Below are 23,252 nucleotides of genomic sequence, written 5' to 3' on the forward strand. Positions count from 1 at the left end.
GTTTCTTGTCATGGCCTTCAGGTCCGGGGCCTTCCTGCGTTTCCTTCGTAACGCGCAGTCTTTTGAAAGATCGTTGACCCTTCCCAGCTTCTATCGCCCTCGGAGAACATGCATCGAAACTCATGTCCTTAAGGCTTCATTTTTCGTTTCTTTCGTCGTCTGCACTCTAGCGATGTTTCCTTTGTTCTTGCTAGTCGCTTACAGGCGTCTCAACTTCATTCAAGTCTTGCAGCAGGTGCACTCGGCTGCGTCCAACGTTTTGTTCATGCTCTGTGACTATGGCGGCGAAGCCACGATTCGCGCCGTCTGCGAAGTCCTGGTGAACTACGTCACAATTCAACTGAACGTTCTGGACCAGAATCGAGAGTCCGGTTTAACTATCGCTGATGTTGAAGGTCTTCGAAGCAGCATGTTCACCATAAAGAACCTCAAGGAGGAGATTAATGTTGTTTTGGAACCGTGCATCGTGCTTTTCTGCCTGAGGGCCTTCAGCGTCGTCTGCATATGCAGCTACATGCTTGTACTACTTGGTTTCTCCCACGGCATCAGCGAGTTCCTGTTGTTCTCTATTCTATTTTCAATCTATTCTGTCTACGTGACGTCTAGCCTGATTGATCTCGCTTTTATGAGCCACGCTCTGGAAAAAGAGGTATGTATGAAGTATTCAGCAGTCGACAACCCAACCTGACACTTCACTGTAAAGAGGTCACCAGTTCTTTAAACGCGTTCAGACACCTCTCCCTGTTTGTGTTTAAAAAGTTTCTGACTGGTCGAATAACACAGGCATGCCTCAATAATGCCAAATGGCTATCTCGTATGCATGAAACGTCTACTTTGTAGACTGGTATCTAAACAATTGAGTGTAAAAATTTCGTGATAACGAAACCATAGGGTGCTTCTGATGAACGAAAGCGGCGCTCAAGGTTCCTTGCAAAGTTCGTTAAAGCATGATAACTCGGGTTAAAAGCGGTAGTGAAGTTCTTTAGCATTAAAGTTGGATTATTACGAGAAAAAAAATGTTATCCTGTGCAATTATTGCTCAAAACATAGTGGGTTACTTGTCACTCGTAAGGCAGCATCTATAACAGGCCATCACCGGCATTGAGAAGCGTTAAACAGCACATCCCTGGTTTCTGTTGGGTCCACTTTTTGGAGATTTTTGTGGCTTTTATTGCTTCCGATGCAGCTAACGAGCGGAGAGTGTACTGGCATCTTTTCATTATTAGTATAATGCAAAGACGTGGTTGTAGAGCACGATGTAATGATTTTTAAGGTGATGTTGCGCTACAAATACACATGCATTTCGTTTTCAGACCGAAAAGGTGAAGGTGGCACTCAGCGATGTGGCCACGAGTAACTTGTCTCCAGAATGCATTTCGCCGGTGAGGAAGCGACTGATGTCATGGAAAAATGAGGCAGTTTTTGTGAGATGGTTTAAAACAATGATTTACTATGCCATCAAGTGATCCATGTCTCGATAGTAAAAGAGCGTGCAACAGTTAAGCACCAATATTTGTCACGTTGGTCAAAGCATGCTTGCCGATGTCATAGTGTAAGGTTTCATAGACATGAGCAGTGCATCGCAGAGCAGGGCACAATATTGGTACATGTGAGCTCGCATTCTCGAAAGCAGGCATCAGCCGTGAGCCTGACAGACGGAATCAAGCGATTGCTGTTGTTATTGCTATTATTGTTGACCAGTCGCGAAGTAAATTTAATAGCTCGGAACGACCTGTTTCTCTGTTACTTTTCTGTTGCAGATTAATTTCGTTCACGACACCATCGAACCTTGTGAGATGTGCCTGTCTGGATCAGGATTCTTTGCCGTCAACTCAAAGATACTACTTGTCGTGAGTAGAATGAGGAGTTCAAGCATTCCATCTCTTTTTGAAATGATCAAGACTATGGAATCAGTAAGCTTTTGATGGGTTCTTTGGGTTTGTTAATAATAAAGTGTCAAGAAAATGTTTTGATTTTGAAACAATGTCGCAGGCACTATACCGTGGCTGTTTTTATCGGTTTTAAGGAGGTAAACCATGAAGATAATGAAAATCGGGACAGACATTGCCTGCAAGGAAAGCTCAACGAGCAGTCAGCAAACAGGTTACGATGCTGGATAATGAGCACGGCAGCGTTTATTTCACGCTGTCTTAGGTTAGAAGAGCTTTCAAATTAAAGTTCTGAAGTCTTCCAACAACAATTTGTGTTTGATATTGCACACTGTGCGTATATTAGTGTGATAGCATTAGACCTTTATCGAACGGGTGTGAGAATCTTCTACTAGGAAATACGAATACGTAAAAACTATTTCGGTTCGCATGCATTTTCAAATACTGGAACGTTTTCTTGGCGCTGCGGTTGCTTGACCTTGGTTATACAGGATACAGTGTGTACAGAGCTAACTGATAAATAATTATTCTGTCGGTAAGCTTGAAACTAAAGCAACATTGTTGGTATTCGCTGAAAGCAAGAAAAAAAAAGAGAATTAACTGTTTTAGTTCACGCCGATTTTATGAAATGCTGTTCATGCAATCAGCTTAAATATTTTTCAGGCACACGAAACATATCCGTAACACAATTTGAAGAGCCCCAAAAATGAATGAAACAATATATACAGGGAGTATTCTTTTCACACCGGTATAACTCCATTGCGAATGCACTTCCGCCGATTGAACTGAAGGCGCTCAAGACAAAATTTTCACGGAAGGAGCGTGAGCTTCAAACATCCTTTGCTTCTGGCAATTCATCCGTACTTACCACTGGCACAGTGTGCCCGAGACTGCGCAGCCACAGTAGCTACAAGCTAATTTTCTTGTGCACGCCTAGGGCTTCTTGCGCTCATTAGTAGGCACTTAATGGCCGCATGTTATGTTCTCCCCCTTTTTTATTTCTCTAATTTAACCTTTCCCGCACTGTTCTCCTTCCGTCTTTACCTCTCAAATGACCTTCCCCACGACGAGTAGCATGCCAACGATTTTTAAACGCCGGCAAAATTCTCTGCTTTTTCATTAAAGGGTTTCTCTCTCTGTTTTAGAGAGCGCAATTAGATTCGAAGAATAAACGTGTTCCTGCGGTAATTGCAAGACTTGTGGTTTGCTTAGACGTTGTCCAAACTTCACGCTGAAATTTTTCGTGTCTGCGCGAGACTTTTAGACCCTGCCATTAAAAAATCATCGTATAGATCTGCCGATAGACACATATGTGTGGTAGGCGTGGAAAAAATTGGGTTTCTGGCTGCCATTGAAAACTATGCGGTCACGGAGTTTGCAAGGCTGAAGTCGAATCATTTCCGCCCCTTAAAGAGCCTTTAAAAAGGTGACAGTCCGTAAGAGCACATTTTAGTAAGCGGACAAACAAAAGTTAGCTGCTGCTTAATGTTCTTCGTAAAATGACGTAAATCGCTTTCAAGTAGCTCTTAGCCCTTGTACCAATGTTGCGAACATGAGGCAGACGAACAAACACTAGAGACGAGGTCTTTTATTTTCTTGTGTACTTCGGAACTGACACAATTGCTTATGCCCTGTGCATCGCCTAGCGCAAAGAAAAAATTTTGAGATTCAGGAGAACATATTTTAATGACATGTTTGCACTCGAATGAGCTTAATGTGAATATTTGAAAAAAAAATGAGCGACACAATTTACACACTAGGCCTAAGGAGGATACTAGGTCAGATCAATAATTTTAACCAGTTATCTAAGTTATTAATTTTTAAAAATTTACGCCTCCAGCATTTTGCAAGTTCCAGGAGTAATGCTTCAGTTGGTGTTGCTGGTTTCGTAAAACTGTTCCGTTTATATGAGACATCCTACAGTTTGCTACGGAAAAGAAGGAACAAAAGAAAATGAAACTTAACAGTGTATACATGGAAATGAATAACGTAATACGCATTGGTAAGATAATACGGGTGTTTTATTTGTGTCATGATTTGGGCTGCACACCTTGCCAAGGCGTCACAAATCCTAGAATTATGGACACGCCCTTTATTCTGTGCTTGCATTTTTAACTCGTTCTTCTTTGCTGTTCAATCAGGCGCGCAAAAAAATATCGGTACAAGCGTGGTACAAGCTAGAGAACACTGCATATTTGATTATTTTGGCTCTCTGATACGTTGCAGTGTGTCGCACTACAAACGCAAACCGGTTCTTCGACCGCTTGCGTTGTTTTATTTGTTCATAGATTATAGCTTATGATGTATTTAGCCAACTTAATAAAATAACTTATTTCCTGTCAGGTCGCGGAGGCGGCTGTCACCTACAGCGTGATCCTGATACAAACGGGCGACGCTCTCATCGCTGATTGGCGATCGGTAAACGAATCCTCCGCCCTGCAAGGAAACGTCACGAACCTGCCGGGAAAATATATGTATTGAACCGTGTGGCATAATTAAAGAAAGTTGAAGCGTCTTCAGCTGGGCTCAACGAAATCTTCGGACTACATACTATTACCATTCCTTTTCCCGTCAATACTTTCCTGTATCCAGTAATTAACCGCCTGTGTCTTGGCCACTCCCCCGTAGTGGGTATGTGCCAGCAACGTCTGAGGCCTTCCTTCCTTCCTTCCTTCCTTCCTTCCTTCCTTCCTTCCTTCCTTCCTTCCTTCCTTCCTTCCTTCCTTCCTTCCTTCCTTCCTTCCTTCCTTCCTTCCTTCCTTCCTTCCTTCCTTCCTTCCTTCATTCCTTCCTTCATTCCTTCCTTCCTTCCTTCCTTCCTTCCTTCCTTCCTTCCTTCCTTCCTTCCTTCCTTCCTTCCTTCCTTCCTTCCTTCCTTCCTTCCTTCCTTCCTTCCTTCCTTCCTTCTTCGTCACAAGCGATGCATTAATACAGATGCGTTGCTTAGTTTAATGTTTTCAAACGTATGTTGCTAAAGGGACCCTGAACTGGCTTCTGTGGACCCATTTTACTGCAACAGACCTGTAGAGGTGGTCTATTTGGGTGTCAGAGTCAAATTTGAGAGCTGTGTATGGAGCCTGTAATTTATAAATATTTCTGTAAATATCTCTGCCCGCAGTAGCTCGCAACCGATAAGGGCGATCACACCTCACCGCGCGTCCCTTACACTGATGACGTCAGTGGACAGAAAAGCCAGACCTTAAGCTCGCTCCATCTTTTAACATTTGGCTTTTAATACATGTATCAAAATGTTGCTATCACTACTGATTGGACACGCTCGTACCACAGGGAAATAGTAGTACTCTGAAAGCACGGCCACGCGTACCAACCGCGGGCGCTAAATGCGTTATCAAGACCGATAAATGTACACCGGTGTTATTCGAACTTTAGAAGCGAAAGCCATTAGCCAAGGAGAACTTTTAGCGTCATGATCTTCTACTAGCAACTCCACATGCCGTCTGCACCGCCTAGACCACTTACTCCAACTCAGTCCTCCGTCTGGCTTCTCCCGCTGCGATGCTACGCTGTTGTGTCGCCTGTAGCTGGGAGTGGCGTTCACAAGTGCCTACTCCCACTTAATCGCAATGGCATACTCTCCTGCGTGTGGGATGTGTGGGTGCGACGAAACTATAGAACACCTTCTTTGTAACTGCCCTCGGTTTCAGCGTGAGCGTGCACTCCTGGCTGCAACACTCCGCCGTTTAGATCCTCGGCCCCTTACTAAAGCTAAGATTCTGGGTCTTTGGTGTAAGCCTTTATCGCAGAGGACTGCTTTGAAGGCACTTTTAAAGTTCTTGAAGGACTCAGGACTGAGTGCAAGGTTGTGAACTATCAGTGCGTGCCCTGTGTACCCTGCAAGTAATGGCCAACGGACATGTGGAAAAGTGATCATCTCCTTTTGTTCTCTCCCTTTTCTATCTCTCCCTCCGTTCCCCTTCCCACGCGTAGGGTAGCATACCGGGCGCTGCCTAGTTAACCTCCCTGCCTTTCCGTTGGTCTCTCTCTCTCTCTCAGAACCGAAACGAAGAGATTAAAGAGATTAAAGATACAAGAGATTAAAGCGCTTGTCGCTCATTGTCTTGACTTAAGCAATATAAACACGTTGTACCAAGATGATGCAAGCAGCGTAAGAAATAGCTTTCGCTTTTGTAAAGTTCAAACACGTCGAGTCAACCGATGATCTGCTCAGCACACGACAATGTCGGAAGGGTAGTACACACACACTAAAACTATGGCCGTGCATGCAACGTTTTGATTTAGTGCTTCGTCCGAAAGCGAGCCTGCAAAAGGCGCCGCACTTATCCGCTGAGGCGTTGCATTCAGGGCACGTGAGGGAATGTTCCGAGGGAGGTCACGACTCATGCGAAAACAATCATGTTGCCTCGAGGGGTTTTAGGCTCGCGCTATGCGTGGACGCGCGAATGAATGAATGAATGAATGAATGAATGAATGAATGAATGAATGAATGAATGAATGAATACTTCCAGGTGATCGGTACACAGAGCTGCCTTCCACTGCTCTGTTGTGGCGTTTGATATGTTAGGGAGTGCTGTCACGGGAGGGACTGCCGTTATGTTTGAAGACTTTCGACACAGATTTCTTTTATTCTTTTTAAAGGCGTGGGAAAGCGTCAAGCCAAGCGCACTAGCACAAGAGCACTGAACGTGTTTTTCCAGCAAACTAGAGAACCTAACGACGCCCTGTAACACTATCGGAAGCGTTGCTTGTCATGCTTCACATACGTAAATATCTACTATCTGATGCCGATCCTGATGCATAAAAAATATAGAAATCACTGCACGCCACTGACAGTTAGTTATTCGAAAAGTAAATTGACGGTAAAAGCAAATTCGAAAGCAGCCCTCAAATGTAATGTATCTTGGAAAGTGAGAAAAAAGCAACTGCTTTTAGACTCAGATGTCATAAAGTTAAGGTGGAAAGCAGCAGTACGAACTTCATTACCTGAGTTCGATAGCAAGTATATTGTAACGCCGATTTCGAAGCAGACAAAGCTTTATTTCCGCAAATACAACGCTGTGATTACGACAGAAATACAGAGAAAAAATTGTATCAGCGGCCCCAACAGAACTGCACTGCGCTAATAAGATTTCAGTGCGTGAGAAGTGAAGGACCGCTGGCGTCGCAGCCACTATAACGTCACGGACCTGTTCCACTAGGCGTCGATGCTAACTGCCTGCGGACCGTCGCTGTTTTTATCCGGGAAAGAAGACGCTGCCCCAGACCTTGCGTGGGAGCAAGCTAACGGCTGGTACGGGTCGTCAAAAGCTTGAGGGTCTTCAGCACAACACAGTGGCATTTCCGCCGCATTGTTGCTGAACTCTCTCGTTGGCCACTATACTCGGCAGATTTTCTTGCCAATGTACGGAAAGCAACCGGGGCGAAGCGTACCCAGCTGTGTTATTCCACCAAATAGTTATGTTGTTTTCGCGCTGTGGTCACGTTACGTAATCGAACAACCAACTCGCCCGTACTTGCACAACCCTCGCTATACCAAGAGCAGCGTTTTCACCGGGTGCGCAAACTGCGCCGAGCGACGAGAGGGAAGAAGCAGACAGCACCACGACTCCCATTGTTAATAATAATAATTGGTTTTGGGGGGAAAGGAAATGGCGCAGTATCTGTCTCATATATCGTTGGACACCTGAACCGCGCCGTAAGGGAAGGGACAAGGGAGGGAGTGAAAGAAGAAAGGAAGAGAGAGGTGCCGTAGTGGAGGGCTCCGGAATGATTTCGACCACCTGGGGATCTTTAACGTGCACTGACATCGCACAGCACACGGGCGCCTTAGCGTTTGCTGTTAATCCAAATTCATTAATTGTTAATCAAAATCTATTGTTAATCCAAATTCGAATCTAGCTCACACAGAATTATCCAATTACTCCTCTCCTTGCTCATGAGTGCATTTGTACCCGCTATGCACTCCAGCCAATACCCAGCCGTGGGTATGTGCCATTAGGCCTGAGGTCATCGTCAGCATCACCACGACCGTAGCGGCGTATGTGCCATGTTTACTGATTCCACCGGTGTTGCACTCCAGCGTGCTTTTCTGTGGCCTTTATTGAGTACAGGTGAATGGCAACCTCTGCCTCATGATTCTTTGCCGATCTCCCAGTGTGGGTATGTGCCATCTTTTGAAAGGATAAGAACATGTTTACTGAGGTAAAGAAGAAGAAGAAGAAGACTAAAGCGTCTTAAAGTCCTTGGCCAATCCCCCCATGTCACCGCCTGGTTATGGCCAATCCCCCTTGTGGGTATGTGCCATTGTGTGAGGTCAACAACAACAACAACAACCCCCCATGTGGGTATGCGCCTTGCCTTCAGAGGACGATGAAGAAGAAGATCTAGACCGCGGATGGCGGAGGTAGGTAGCTCGGTTCAGTAGGCACCAGGCGAACGATGCCTCCCGTAGGCCTGCAGTACACGCTGGTCGGGTTCAGCGCGGACCTGGACTGGAGGCCTCTGCGCTTCGTTGAGCCGATTCCGTGCAACAGGATGTGCCGCGCCTGTGGAGTCGTGTCCAGGAGTGCCGCCCTGCTGCCCTGCATGCACTTGCTGTGCGAGTCTTGCTACAAGCAGTGCGCAGAGGACGGTGGCCGAGTGTGTCCTCTGGACGGGCAGCACTGGCTGGACAGAGACGTCGACTGGAAGCACACTCCTGTCTACGAGATATTGAGAATACAGGTAAGCGAAGGTGGATTAAGTCGACAAGAACTGACAAGAAGAAATTGGAAGGGACAATAAGGTCCACCTTAATGATATGACGCGATAGGCTACCCTTACAAAGGTTTCCTTAGACAGTCTATAGGCTGTCAATAGACTTCTATATATAAAGTCTACAGACTGTCTATGGACAAATGCTAAAGAATAGCCTGTAGGCAATACAGGTCCTATAGAAAGGCTAGAGACAATCTATGGATTTATGGCCGTACACTTTTAGTAGACTTTTGTCTATAGACAGTCTATAGACTACAAATTGACAAAATAAATATCTATATGAAGGCAATGTGTATAAGAAGTCTATAGACTATATATAGACCATTTTTATAAGTGTAATGGGTTAATTCTCATACATATTGAAATTCATTCTCTAATTTGCATTCATAGGTACCTGGGCTGAGATGGGCAAGTTTCTGGTGTATGACGTCGGGACGGCAAACATCTGAAAGTTTACAGGAAGTCTTTCCCCTAAATTTCTCGAGAAAGAAACTAACGTTATTTGTTGACTAAAAGTCGCTGAATAAGTTCCCAAAGATGAATGTAAAGTTCCGGCGAAAATTTCTTCCCTTCTTGTTTGCCCTCGGTATACGGTTATGCGACGAATTTGTACGCAAGAAAGCCTTTGCTCAGAAGTTTAACTCAGCGCGCATTTGGGAACTAATTTGCGTAGCTAAGACTTGCGTAGCTCAGAAGAACTTAGGAAGCGGTCTCTGAACTGAACAAATAATTGTTATTCTAGGTGACATGCTGGAACGAAGAAAACGGTTGCACGAAGGTGATGGCCGCCTCTGAGATCTACCGGCACTTCCAGCGCGAGTGTGAACACCACTCGGTCCGCTGTCCCAAGTGTTCGGCCACCGTAATCCGCAGTGACGTGTGCGCGCACCTGAGATCCGACTGCTTCGCTTTGGTGACGCCCCCCGCGTCAGATGATCAAGGGCAACCCAGTTTCAAGAACGAAGGAGTGATTTTCTCGTGTTTCCGGCAGGCGTTGGAAAAACAGGCGTGTGAAATGAGGGCCTTCCTCGAGCGGTTGCCTATTGACAGAGGCTCAACCGACGACCGACTCAACGAAATCTGCCTCAGCATAAATGCGTTGAAAGAAACACTGGAGCAAGAACTGACAACGTCGAAGGATGGTTTAAACGGCGCTTTAAACGAAAGTTTGAGAGGAGTGCCAGAACTAATTGAAAAGTGTCATGACAGTCTAGCGACGAGTCTGAGCGTGATAGTGGCTTGTAATGAGCACCTGAAAGAATGTCTGCTGGCAAGGCAGTATCAAACAGAAAACCTTGCCAGTTCTATGAGCACTATAAACGACACCTTGAGAAATGAACTGGTATATCCGACGAAGCAAAATTATGATAGATTACTTCAGATTGCCAAAGCTGTCGTAACATCCTCAGCCGAAACAAAAGAAAGGATTGAGAAGACATTGCACTGGACCAAAGAACAGTTCTGTATGGCTGGCCTGCATGTGGACCACTGCGTCTTTTTTGTTCAAGGTGTGCGAGCACTTAAAGAAGCTGCTTTGAAAACCGGTTTTGCTAGCTATGCGAGCGAGAAGGTATACCTTCGTGGCTACTGCATGTCACCCGGAGTAAGGCTGGAGAAGGCTGGGGATTCGGTGACGTTACACGTTACTTTCCAGCTGCACAATGGTGACATGGACGAATCTGTTCCGTGGCCATTCGGGTACAAAGTTAAGCTGAGCATCGTACATGCAGTGAATGATGCAAAACGTGAAATCGTGGTTACACCAGCTCCTTCTCGAAAACTTGAAAGGCCTGCTGCAGGATCCAGCAATGAAGTCGTTTGGTATCCAGGTACATCTCTGAACCTACAAGATCTCACCCGTGACGGCTACGTGCTGTACGACCGGCTTCGTGTGAAGTGGCACCTGCTGCTTTGAGCTGCACGGTAATGACACCGGAAGGCAACTCTAATGGAGCAGCTGTGCCTTGATCTTAGCAGCGCATCTCCTTAGTTGTACGCAGTTCACTGCTCCAAGCCATGGTGCCTGAGCTTGCAGCGGCAGCTCAAAATTTAATTATATAAGTCTGGCTCATTCGAACTGAAAAACAAAAATCGACTCGTATGAATTAACGTAATTTGCAGCAGCCTGGTGAATAAAAAGCAAAATTGTGTCAGGAGTGCTGTATATATTTAGCGCCACTACCGAACTTCGCTGGTCCGTGGCTGGGCGAGTGGTGTTGACCCGGGAGTATATAGTGTGGGCGCACCCCGCGTCCGTTCTTCGCGCCAAGGCAGGCGCGCGCATGCGCACAGCACAAACTGCACAATTTCCTCATCATTCTCGCGCTGGGCGCGCGCCCCCATTGGTCAGGCGTGGAGACCGTTTCCCTGAAAGTTCCAGTTCTACGGATGCGCCGCCGCCGGCGCGCGAACGAAGTGGAGAGGGCATCACCCGTTACGTCACGCTCAAGTCTACGCGCTCTCCGTCGGCAAAGAGTGGCATTTACTCTAACCTTCTCGATTGTTCGACGGCGGGCGCGGACATGTTTCCTTTGGCGTCGCGCCGGTGAGCGAAGTGGAAAGGGCAGCGACACACAAGGTTAGGCGCTCTCCGGGGTTCTTTCTTGACTGTTCTAGAAATCTCTACGACGTACGCTGGCAAGATTGCTTCTGCGGTGCGCCCGTTTTCCGAATATGCGCCGAATTTTGTCACAACGTCACAGGCTTCGTTGAGCGCAAAAACAAGGATGCATTACTAGACACGATATGGATGGATGGATGGATGGATGGATGGATGGATGGATGGATGGATGGATGGATGGAGGGATGGATGGATGGATGGAGGCTGAACCCTTTAAATCGGGCGGTGGTTAAAGCCACCTACCCATGACTTGTGAAATTTTACTCTTGTCTTGATTTTAGCCACCCGTCAGATAACCTTCGCTTGATTACACAAGCACAGTGACCACCACCTGGTGCGGCCTCCTGGCGTATCACACAAATCCGGCTCCGCTTGCCCAAAATCTTCGCGGCCTGCTTTTGTCTGGAGCTCGCTGTGCACCATATGTCATATATATTGAAATGTGCAGGAAGAAAAAGGCGACAGATAGCTCCAGCAACAACTGTCGATTGGAACTTTTTCTCTGCCCATCCGTTTTCTACCCTACGCTTTGAGATTTACTCTCAAATACTGCCACGACATAAACTTTTATATTTTATCGGCATTCAGAAAAAAATGAGATCACTGCAGCTACGTGCGTCAATGCGAAAGCCTCCTAGAAACTCATCGCCTTTCAAATTTGACGCCATGGTTGCTTTTCGTGCACTTAATTCATTTTTTTAATTCCCTAATTACCTTAATTAAACCATTTTTACTCCAATTATACCCTCTTTTCATCTCAGTCGCTCATTTTGGTCTTTCAAATTTGGCGCCATGGTTGCTTTCCCGTCACTTACCATGTACCCAACCAGCCTATTCAACCATCTATAGAATTTCGTTTCTATTCAATTAACTAATTAATCTATGCCAATCAAACTGTTTGTTAGATTAATTTTCACTCATCGAGCCGCCGCGGTGGCTGAGTGGTTATGGCGCTCGGCTGCTGGCCCGAAAGACGCGGGTTCGATCCCGGCCGCGGCGGTCGAATTTCGATCGAGGCCAAATTCTAGAGGCCCGTGTATTGTGCGATGTCAGTGCATGTTAAAGAACCCCAAGTGGTCGAAATTTCCGGAGCCCTTCACTACGCCGTTTCTCATAGCCTGAATCCCTTTGGGACGTTAAACCCCCATAAACCTAAGCCTAATTTTCACTCATCGAACACATTTAAATCTATTTCAAACTTTATTTTCACTTCTTTGCCTATTTTCCCACTATTTCGCCGTCCAAGGCTGTTTTCCGCTCCCCTTACTATATCGACGTCCGTGCTGTTTCGGCTTTTTTTTACATTATTGGCTCTAATTAATTAATTAATCATCCTATTAACATCAATTTTTTGTGCATCCTCACATCGTCCTCTATCGATCACAACCATTCGTTTGATGCTATCACATCTGAAAACGTCACAATCGCTCCTGACACAATTTTGTGACACGTGCTGGTGACGCGACCCCGCCGACATAGCCTAGAAATGCTTTCGCATTAGTAAGGCACCGCCACAAAGCAGTAGGTGGGCGGATGTCAAGCGGCTTTTTTTTGACCGGGTACACCCACTTCGCCAAGCGACATGTGAAGGAACAGATAACGCAATTGCTACCTTGACGGCAATAATAACAATAATTGGCTTGTGGGGAAAGGAAATGGCGCAGTATCTGTCTCATATATCGTTGGACACCTGTACCGCGCCGTAAGGGAAGGGATAAAGGACGGACTGAAAGAAGAAAGTAAGAAAGAGGTGCCGTAGTGGAAGGCTCCGGAATAATTTCGACCACCTGGGGATCCTTAACGTGCACTGACATCGCACAGCGCACGAGTGACAGCGTTTCGTCTCGATCGAAACGCAGCCACCGCGGTCGGGTTCGAACCTGGGTGCTCCGGATCCTGGACCGGAAGGGTTGACCTTACCCGCCGCGGTGGCTCAGTGGTTAGGTGCTCGGCTACTGATCCGGAGTTCCCGGGTTCGAACCTGACCGCGGTGGCTACGTTTTTATGGAGGCAAGGCGCCCGTGTGCTGTGCGATGTCAGTGCACGTTAAAGATCCACAGGTGGTCGAAATTATTCCGGAGCCCTGCACTACGGCACCTCTCTCTTCCTTTCTTCTTTTACTCTCTCTTTTACCTCTCCCTTACGGAGTGGTTCAGGTGTCCAACAATATATGAGACAGATACTGCGCCATTTCCTTTCCCCAAAAACCAGTTATAACTATATTTTTTCTGCTTCGAAATCGTAATTACGCGCTTCAGTAGACGTTAAAGATCCCCAGGTGGTCGAAATTATTCCGGAGCCCTCCACTACGGCACCTCTTCCTTCCTTTCTTTTTTCACTCCCTCCTTTATCCCTTCCCTTACGGCGCGGCTCAGGTGTCCAACGATATGAGACAGGTACTGCGCCATTTCCTTTCCCCCAAAACCAATTATTAATTAATATTTAGATTAGTAGTCGGAGGTCGAATTAAACCTTGAAACTTTGTAGGGATGTACTTTTAATAGTGCATTAAACACGAATATTTCCCTTTTAATAATAATAATAATAATTGGTTTTTGGGGAAAGGAAATGGCGCAATATCTGTCTCATATATCGTTGGACACCTGAACCGCGCCGTAAGGGAAGGGATAAAGGAGGGAGTGAAAGAAGAAAGGAAGAATAGGTACCGTAGTGGAGGGCTCCGGAATAATTTCGACCACCTGGGGATCTTTAACGTGCACTGACATCGCACAGCACACGGGCGCCTTAGCGTTTTTCCTCCATAAAAACGCAGCCGCCGCGGTCGGGTTCGAACCCGGGAACTCCGGTTCAGTAGTCGAGCGCCCTAACCACTGAGCCACCGCGGCGGGGCTGCCACTTTTGAAAAATGAAAATTTTCGCATTTTTGACCGCTTCAGACCCGCGTCTTCCCTTCAACTGAACGAGGGCGCCTCGAACCGGAGCTCGGCGCAAGCAATGATCCTCTTTCTCAGGTAATGCACGCAAGTACCATCAGCGCTAATCTCACTGATGCGGTCCCCGGCTCATCGGGGCCTGTGGGGAAACGAGAATGCGCACGCGAACGCCCGAAGGCTCACCGCTCGATCACCGCTGACGCTTCGCCTCCACGCAAGGAATACCTCCCATCTGGTGACGAACTCACAAGGTGATTCCATGAAATATCTCATCATAAGCTCGGTCGTAAGTCCTATCCAGCAGGTGCCTAACGTCTCAGTAGGAAAGAAGAAATCGTGAGGAGGAAATTGCAAACGGGGGTGTTTCCAAACCCTCCACTGTACAGTAAATGACATCCAGAAGTCTTTAATCCTAGATGTACGCACTGCAATAGCATTGCAGATCTAGTCCACGTGGTCTGGACCTGCCCCTTCTATAACGAACCGAATGGAAATGTACAATCTTGGGAGACCTTATTGCTCAACCCCTAAGCAGAATAACGCAAAGTCATCGGTCTCGCCCTGACCGCCGTCCAGTCCCAATGGAATCCGGCCGACGGTTAGGGGATTGAATGGAGGTTTAGGCTACAGCGTTTCCCCCGTGATTTTTGACAGGAGAAAATTAATTTCTTTGTCTCTCTCTCTCAGTAGATACACGTACAGTCGTCACGAAGAAAAAAAAAAACTTGGAAAAGCTCAGGGCGCTGCAAGTATGTCTCGTCAGTGACTCTAGTCTCGTCGAAGGCCATTTTCGCTTTCGAACCCGCTTTACAGTTACCTTTTGGTAAGAAGCTTGTGCTATATGATGAGTAGGAATGCATTCTTTGGTCAAATTAGCCTCTAGAAAGTGAAGAGCAGTATTATTAATAACAGTTTTCCACTATCCTAGTACACCTCAGCGGGTTCTCAAAGATAACAATGAGATTTCGGTAGTTGCGAAGCTGGCTTACGGCAGCAGTCAGTTGAAACTAATTGCGGACTGTGCTCTCTAAACAGCGAGAGTACTGATATGTTTGGAAGGTATCTATAGAGATTTGATGGATGGAAACTACTTTTTTATACATACAAAAAATGGCAGTGGCTCAGCTCGGCTATGCCAGGATGTGTGTACCGAAAGAAAGTGTGAAACTCCCCGGTTGGCCTTGTTCACATATCCCACAATGTACGAAGCACAGGCATAAACGTTCAGGATGACCTGTAGGTCCAAGTTTGATTTCAGCACCGAGGCTATCCAAGGATGGAAGGGGTCGCGTCACTCTTACGCCTATTCTCTAGGATAACGGCACGTTGTTTTTCGGTTTCTTGAGCCCGCCGCTAAGTCTCTTGGTCGCATTCCATCGTTCATCACGGGACGTCTCCAGTGAAGCAGGACTCGGGTCTCTCCTCCGGCTGCTGTCGCTGCTGCTAGCGGTCGTGACACTGGACGTTAAACGTGCCTGTCTCGCGGCGGCATATTCACGGAGGCGTTTAGCCAGTCTTTCGGCGCGCTGATCGTCTGTTTCCTGGGCTATTCGTTTCCTCTTCATCTCGTTCCGCTGTCGATTCCAAGCCCCCTTCAGCTTATCAGAATTGTCGCCGTCCATACTTTCGCCTCAACTGTGGTTGCGGCGCATGCCAGCTCTCATTTTCAATCATGTGACATCTTTTCACGCATGCGACGCAGCTGTCGAAGCGAGAGGAGGCGAGGGCAACGACGAGGAACGCGGTGTCACGTCCTACCAAACGGCGGCGGCGGCGAGCGGCGTAGTGTGACGTCATGCCAGATGGCGCGGCGAGCGCGCGAAGCGCAGTAACCTTCCGCGGCGAGGCGCGCGTTGTGACGTCACGTGCCTCGATGGACTACCACCACGGCGAAATCGCGAGTTTGCGGCCAATAAAGCTTTCGCTTTAAAATTAGCTGCGGTTCAACTACTGCTGAACCTAGTCAAATAGTGAAAGCTGTGGTGTATCGGGTAAGTAGACGCGGTTCGGCCTGTAACGTTGAGTGCGTTCCGCACATTGGATAGGGAACACACATTGTCAAGGGGCTGGTCACCCAATGAACGATGCGGCTCAATGTTGCAGTGGCGCGTGTCTGCCACCACAACGTTGTCAGCGGTAGTGCATGTAGCCCACATCTCTCTATCCGCACCGCCACATACTTGAGAAAAATAATAATTGGTTTTTGGGGAAAGGAAATGGCGCAGTATCTGTCACATATCGCTGGATACCTGAACCGCACCGTAAGGGAAGGGATAAAAGAGGGAGTGAAAGAAGAAAGGAAGTAGTGCAGGGCTCCGAAATAATTTCGACCACCTGGGGATCTTTAACATGCACTGACATCGCACAACACACAGGTGCCTTAGCGTTTGGCCTCAATTGAAACGCAGCCGCCGCGGCCGGGTTCGAACCAGGGAACTCCGGATCAGTAGCCATGCGCTCTAACCACTGAGCCACCGCAGCGGGTCCACATACCTCAAAGCGCTTTTGAAGCATCCATTGAATCAGGGAGCCAGTTATGCGCCTTCCTTTCCTCAAAATCACCGGAGTCTAGAACGCTGCCAACGCTAACGCCAATGAGCACAAAGAAGGGCGGCGGTTTGTAGCTTCAGTGCCGCGTTTCTGCTACAACGTTTTAATGCCTACGCATGCAGCGCACATATGTCACTACCGCCACGTAGCTTAAAGCGCGACTGAAGTGTCCACCGTCCCAGAGGGCTAAATATTTGTCTTTCCTTAGCTTTCGGAGAAAATTGAATTTAAAGAAAGGAAATGGCCCAGTAACTGTCTCACATATATCGGTGGACACCCGAGCCGGTTTTCAGGAAAGGAAATGCCGTAGTGTCTCACATATATCGGTGGACACCCGAACCGCGCCGTAAGGGGTTTCACCTTTGGCCCACTTGAGGGTCAAAACCAACCGCAAGCACCTCGAAATCGTTACGAGGCAGCATAGTTATGCTTTCTCATGGCAGCGGCATAGCTCGGCTATGCCAAGATATACGTATACCGAAAGCTAAGGCATAGCATGGTTAGCCTTGGTTAATCTTAATTGCAAGTCCAGGTCCGCCTGGTTGTCTAGCTATGTTGTTGTCGCATTAAAGACGACACAACTGTGGTTGCGGCGCACGCGAGCTCTCCTTTTCAATCCTCCAACGTGTTATCAGGCATGCGACGCAGCTGGTGAAGCAAGCGGAGGCGAGTGCAACGTCGAGGTGTGACGTCATACCAAACGGCGGCGGCGGCGAGCCGCGCGGCGTGACGTCATGCTAGATGGCACGGGGAGCGCGCAGAGCATATTAAACGTCTCGCATATCTCGGTGGACACCCAAACCATGCCGTAAAAGAAGGGATAAAGGAGGGAAAGAAGAAATAGAAAATTGAAAATTGAAAGTCGCATTTCGACGAAAGGCGCGGCGCTGCGCTGCGGTGGAACACCTGTGGCTCGGTGCTACTAGTGGCGCATGCGCAGTTGTGACTAGGGAGCGAGAGATAGAAATGCGCCGTGTGTCATCACTGCTCTTCACGCTTACGCAGTACGGCTCTCCAGGAGTCACGCGAAACTGCTCAACCTGCGGCCAGTGAAGCTTTCGCTTTGAAATAATTGAAGGGGATACTCAAGCTGTGCATTGAGGGTATGGCGCGATAGCCTAATGGCTTAATTCCCATGTATGTAGAAGGTCATTCTCTACATTCATATATCCCTGGGAGTCCTCATACCGCCGAAACGCGGGGGACTCAAGTTGCAGTCATAGTTCGTCGGCACATCATTCTCGACAAACGCGATGGCACGAACGCCAGCATAGCTTCCGCGCCGAACGAACGGCAGCAAGCCGCAATCTTCGTGGTGAACGCGCCTTCGATGTCTGCTGCGTTGTTCACCGCTCACCGCGTGATTCCTGCGTGCCCGCACGGCCCCACTGCGCCCGAACGAGACGAGCGGGAGGCGCTATACAGGTACACTAAGAGGCGCTGTCATAGCGCGCTATCTGATTTGACATGCAATTATATGGACAGCAGTACGGGGGCAAATCTGCAATTATCAGCTAAGAGAAAGATTAACAGAGAGAGATCTGTGGAAAACAGGGATGCCGACGAAATCGGCACTGCAAACATGCAGGATCTTTAAGTAGGAAATTTCTAAAGAGCATATCTATGATAACTGTAGGGGAAGCTCTTTGGTTCTGTGCGGACAGGACGGGAGTTTTGCGGACTGACATATACAGTCAGGTACCACGAGATAGGCACGTTGTGCGATGCTTGTGGAGAGGAGGAGGGAACGGCATAACACGAACTTTTTCTGTAAAGGTTTCACCCTGCAATGGAAAGCAGCCGGCAGTGAAGGAAAAGTAGATTTTAAGCAGGTAGAAGTAACCACGCGATGGTTATCTGATTAGTGGCTAAAATCAAGACAAGACTAACATTTCACAAGCCATGGCTTGGTGGTTGAACCACCGCCCGATTTAAAGGGTACAGCCTTATTCATCCATCCATCCATCCGTCCATCCGTCCGTCCGTCCGTGCAGTGGCGCACATTGCGAGGAGAAGGGAGGGGTTTTAGTGGGCGCCGCCTGATGGCGCTACGTGCGCGCCAAGCGAAGAGGAAAAAGTAGCGGAAACGTACGTTGCTACTCGCTTAACTGCGACTTCTGTAATTTCCATGCTCATAATTACTAATATACATCATAGTACATGTCTCTAAAGACCCCTTCTAAGACAGCACCGTATCCACTAGACGCGCCTTTGTTCATTCCAAACCATCGAGCTTCTGGCTGCCCTGCTAGACGGACGCAGAAATGGTTCGCTCCGAGCGAGGTGCCTCAACAGCCTTTGTTGGCCGGGATGAATCTGTTTCTGGGCCACCTCCTTGTTATCGCTTTCTGCTACCGACGCTGCCGCTGCGTTTGTGTTTTCTTGCACGGTGATACCTCGAAGCGTCCGTATCGAATAGAGGAGTTTCGTCAACCATTAGAAGATGCCGGCGTCCTTAAGGATATCAGCGGCATTGGTGCTTGCCAGATGAACCAACATCTGTCTCGTGAGGTTCCATACCCAGGAGGCGAAGGACGCTGTGCTTGCGACCGGGGGCCTGAATGTGAACGACGGCTACTGTGCCATTATTTACCTTTGTCGAAAGGAGATCAAGGTGAAGATTCACTGGGTGCAGTTTCACATATCCAGTGAGACCCTTTGGAAGGCTCTGAGCGAGATCAGAGAAGTGATATAAATTCGGCATGAGGAATGGAATGTTCCAGGATTTATTCAGCGGAGTCGACAACACGTGTCTCTAGAATGGTGCTTAAAGAGGCGGTCACGGCGGAGGAGGTGCCGCATCTTTTCGAGTTCTACGGGGGCTCCGTCCTTGTGCTTGTGCCTGGTAGGGCACCTCCTTGTCCCCGGTGTCGCAGACGCGGTCATATCCGCCACGACTACCAGACGCCTCGCTGCACTAAGTGCCGCGCCTTTGCTCATGTCCGTGAGGACTGCATACGTACTACGTACGCCAATGTGATAGGGGCGGCCTCAGAGGACTGTGACGATAAAGAGGACCTCATGGACATCGAGGAAGCTGAAACGACGGCCCCTGATGACCGTTGGAAGAAGAGTGCGTCTCGTGATCAAGGAAGCGTCTTTGAGGGAAACATGAAAACATCGAGCGAGACGTCATTGGGCTGTGTTCTCTTAAGAACTGTCTTGCTATCTAGGAACAAGCAGTGGTGTGTTCTACGAGGGGAGGTTTGAGCTCTTTGATGTGTTGTACGGGGAGGAAAATTTGAGAGTAATCTGTGTGTATGCTCCTACAAAACCGCGTGAACGTCTTTTGTTCTTCCAAGATCTATGTGCGTACATCGAATGCAATAGGCTTGTCATTCTTTTGGGGGATTTAAAATGTGTTCTCAGTGCAGATGACCTATCAGGCTCAGCGGTTACCGAAAGCGAAAGTGCTATTTTCTTGAAAGAAAACATTGAAAAATATTCACTTCAAGACGTTGCCCAGTTCGCAAAGGGAGGAATAAGACGTCATTATGCACATTTCCAAGGGCGTAGTCATGCTAGGCTTGATAGAGCTTACGTTTCCTATGAGCTAGCAGTGATTTGCGATAACTACATCGTCGAACCGGTTATATTTAACGATCACTGTTGTGTCATATTCACCATTGGAAGGAACCCGACACCTGAAGCGAAATTCAGCTGGGACTTGTGAAAGCTCAATGCAAAATTATTAAAGAACGATGCGTTTCTTTTAGAAACAAATAACGGGTTAGAAAAAGTTTTTAAGTTATGAGAAAAGTTGGGCAGTAAGTGGGAGGAATTTAAAGTTGATGTCAAAATGAGGGCTATTGAAAGGTCCGTAGAAATCAAACATGCTGAAAAAGCTAACCAAAGAACTTATGACAAATAATGAAAGAATTAATTATAGAGCAAAATAAAGCTCCGGGAGTATACCCTGATCTTATCAGCGAAGTTAAAGCCAAGCTTGAGGCTATCGATGTGACAGGGTTTCAGGAGCTGCAATCTGTGCACGAACCGATCGCTTGCTGGCAGATATGTCCAGTAGGCGGAATTTGACGACAGAAAAAAGATACGCTAGAAGGAAAGATACCGTAGAATATTAAACCAAAGTTTCTCTGACGGCCGATCTGAAGGTGATAAGGGAGTCTTTTCAGTCAGTACTACCGTGATTTGTTCGCTTCCAAATCGGCGGATGTGCAGGCCTTTCAGGCTGAATTTTTAAGTATTACCCCGACTGACCGGTGATGACTCTGACAGCCTGTCTGCCGACTTATCAGCAGCGCAATTGGAATACGCCATTGATGAGCTCCACTTGGGGAAATCGCCAGGTACTGATGGGATAACAGCAGAATTTTAGAAGGCGTTCAAACGCGAAACTTCTATCATTTTACAACGTGTTTATGAAGAGTCATTTAGAATGGGCGTTTTACCACCGTCGTTTTCCCGTGCGCATACGGTACTTCTACCGAAAACTGACAATCCTGCTAAGCTTAAGCAAGTTACTGTTTATCGGCCGATAATTCTTAGTAATGTCAATTATAAAATTCTTATGAAAACATTAGCATAAAGTTTACAGTCAGTTATGAACATCTTGGTGGCCCCCACCAGACGTGTGGAATTCAAGGGCGGACCATCTTCACGAATGTTCATATCACTCGGAGCATACTGGAATGCTGTGAGGCTGAATTTAAGCGAGTCGCAATGTTGCAAATTGATATATAGAAGGCCTTTCGCCGTGTATGTCATGACATTCTTTTTAAAATCATCGAACACGTCTGTGTTGAACTAACTTTAAAAGGGGTTAAAATGGCTTGAAGTAACTGTACCACGAATTTGGTTGTTAACCCAGAGCTCACTGACATTATTGCTGTGAGAGCATCCTTGCGGCAAGTCTGCCCTTTGTCACTGTTACTCTTCGCTCTGTACCTAGAGCCACTTTGCCGGAATGTAGTAAATTGCAGCTCTATTCGTGGCTTTGAAGTAGAAGCATGTGAAATTAAAGTCATGGCTTATGCCGATGGTGTGGCAATTTTTTGTAGCGATCACAGCAGCGTAGAACATGCGATGTCGGTTGTTCGCGGATTTTGTGATGTAACCAATAGCGTTGTTAATCTGGACAAATGTGCGGGCCTTTGTTATGGGAACTGTACATCAGCGCCTTTGTTTCATGGAAGTGTAAAATGGACACATGTCCCTTACAAGTACCTAGGTGTTACTGTTTACAAGTATCGAGACAACGATGACTTTTGGAAGGAGAAAATTCAACTGTCCACGCGTACACAGAATTGGTCGGAAAAGAAGCTGTCGATATTCGCGCCCGCAAACACATGTAGCGTATACCTGGTTTCAAAACTGTGCTATTTGGTGCAGGTCCTTTCGTGCTCTCGACTTAAAATTCAAAAGTTTCATCGTCTCTTCGCCGTTTTTGCTTGGCAGTCCTCATGGGAGAGGACTAATTGTGATAATTTAGTTCTGCGTTTGAGAAAAGGGGGTCTTTCTTTGCCACACTTGTACCTGAGACAGGTGGTGTCAAGATTTATGTTTCTTCGAGATCAACGCGACCATTTCCTGCGGACTTTTTTTCAAGTGAGGCTTTCTTCGGTTTCACCAAACTGTTATTTCTACTGTAGACTGGATGCGATACAGTGCAAGTAGATTTTTTAAAGTGGTCTTTGCTTTCCGGTTTCTCAATGCTCGGTTCAGTTTGGAATACCTTTCAAATGTCGCGCGCAAGAAATTGCTAAAAGATTTGCTTGACTGTGTCTTCCCCGAGCCAATATATCGATCTCTGTATAGTGGAGGCCAAGCAGGAAACGTTTTAAAAATAGTATGGAAAATGGTGGTGCCAGCGGGTGTTAAGACGTTTTCTTCAAGTTGCGCACTGGTACGTTGCCGGTTAAAACATGGACGGGGGAGAAGGGATTGTTTTTACCATGGGGTGCTGACTGCTTGTTATGTCACAAACTAGAGTCAATAGAACACGTCTTTATTGATTGCTGGGATGCGCTACTTTTTTTGGGACATGCGCCAGCGTAAAATAAAGACTTACCCTAATAATAATAATAATTGGTTTTTGGGGAAAGGAAATGGTGCAGTATCTGTCTCATATATCGTTGGACACCAAAAGACTTACCCTTGACGCCGTATATGGGATACGATTTTTATTGAAAGAAACACAATACTTTCAATAAAAATCAGCTCTCAGTTGCGCGTTGTCTTGTCTACCTTTCTTGTAAATGTGTCTTATTTTGCGCTGACGTTTGTACATAGAACTATGCACCAACTAGCCCAGCAACAAGTGTTACATGGGATACGATTCCTGGCCGGATCTTTAAAATACTATGTAATTTTCCTCCTTGGCCCTGCACAGCATTTGGCGAAGCAGGATGGCTGTACGACACTGCGATGAAAATTCGCGGTCGGTCCGAGGTTAGGTCAAATAAACCATACTTAAGCTGCGTGAAGTGTACAATGAGTTATGTTTTGGAGATGAAGTTATCGAGTTGATGGGAGAGTTGTGTTCTTTGAAACAGTTCTGATTTTCTCACGTGACTGAAGCACATGTCCGCTCCTGTTGTTTGA

The 23,252-nt window shown here is 47.1% G+C and overlaps 1 protein-coding gene across 1 annotated transcript in view; it reads left to right on the plus strand.

Moving 5' to 3' along the window:
- Positions 1–23,252, plus strand: part of LOC144104710 (uncharacterized) — a 34,572-nt gene that overhangs the window by 4,203 nt on the left and 7,117 nt on the right. The window contains exons 2-3 of the mRNA XM_077637868.1: positions 1,314–1,382; positions 1,761–1,850. Coding sequence (XP_077493994.1) covers positions 1,797–1,850 — 54 coding nt within the window. The 5' untranslated portion in view covers positions 1,314–1,382; positions 1,761–1,796. The remainder of the gene's footprint in view (positions 1–1,313; positions 1,383–1,760; positions 1,851–23,252) is intronic.

This window comes from Amblyomma americanum, chromosome 9 (assembly GCF_052857255.1).
Source record: "Amblyomma americanum isolate KBUSLIRL-KWMA chromosome 9, ASM5285725v1, whole genome shotgun sequence".
NCBI classification, from domain to species: Eukaryota; Metazoa; Arthropoda; class Arachnida; order Ixodida; family Ixodidae; genus Amblyomma; species Amblyomma americanum.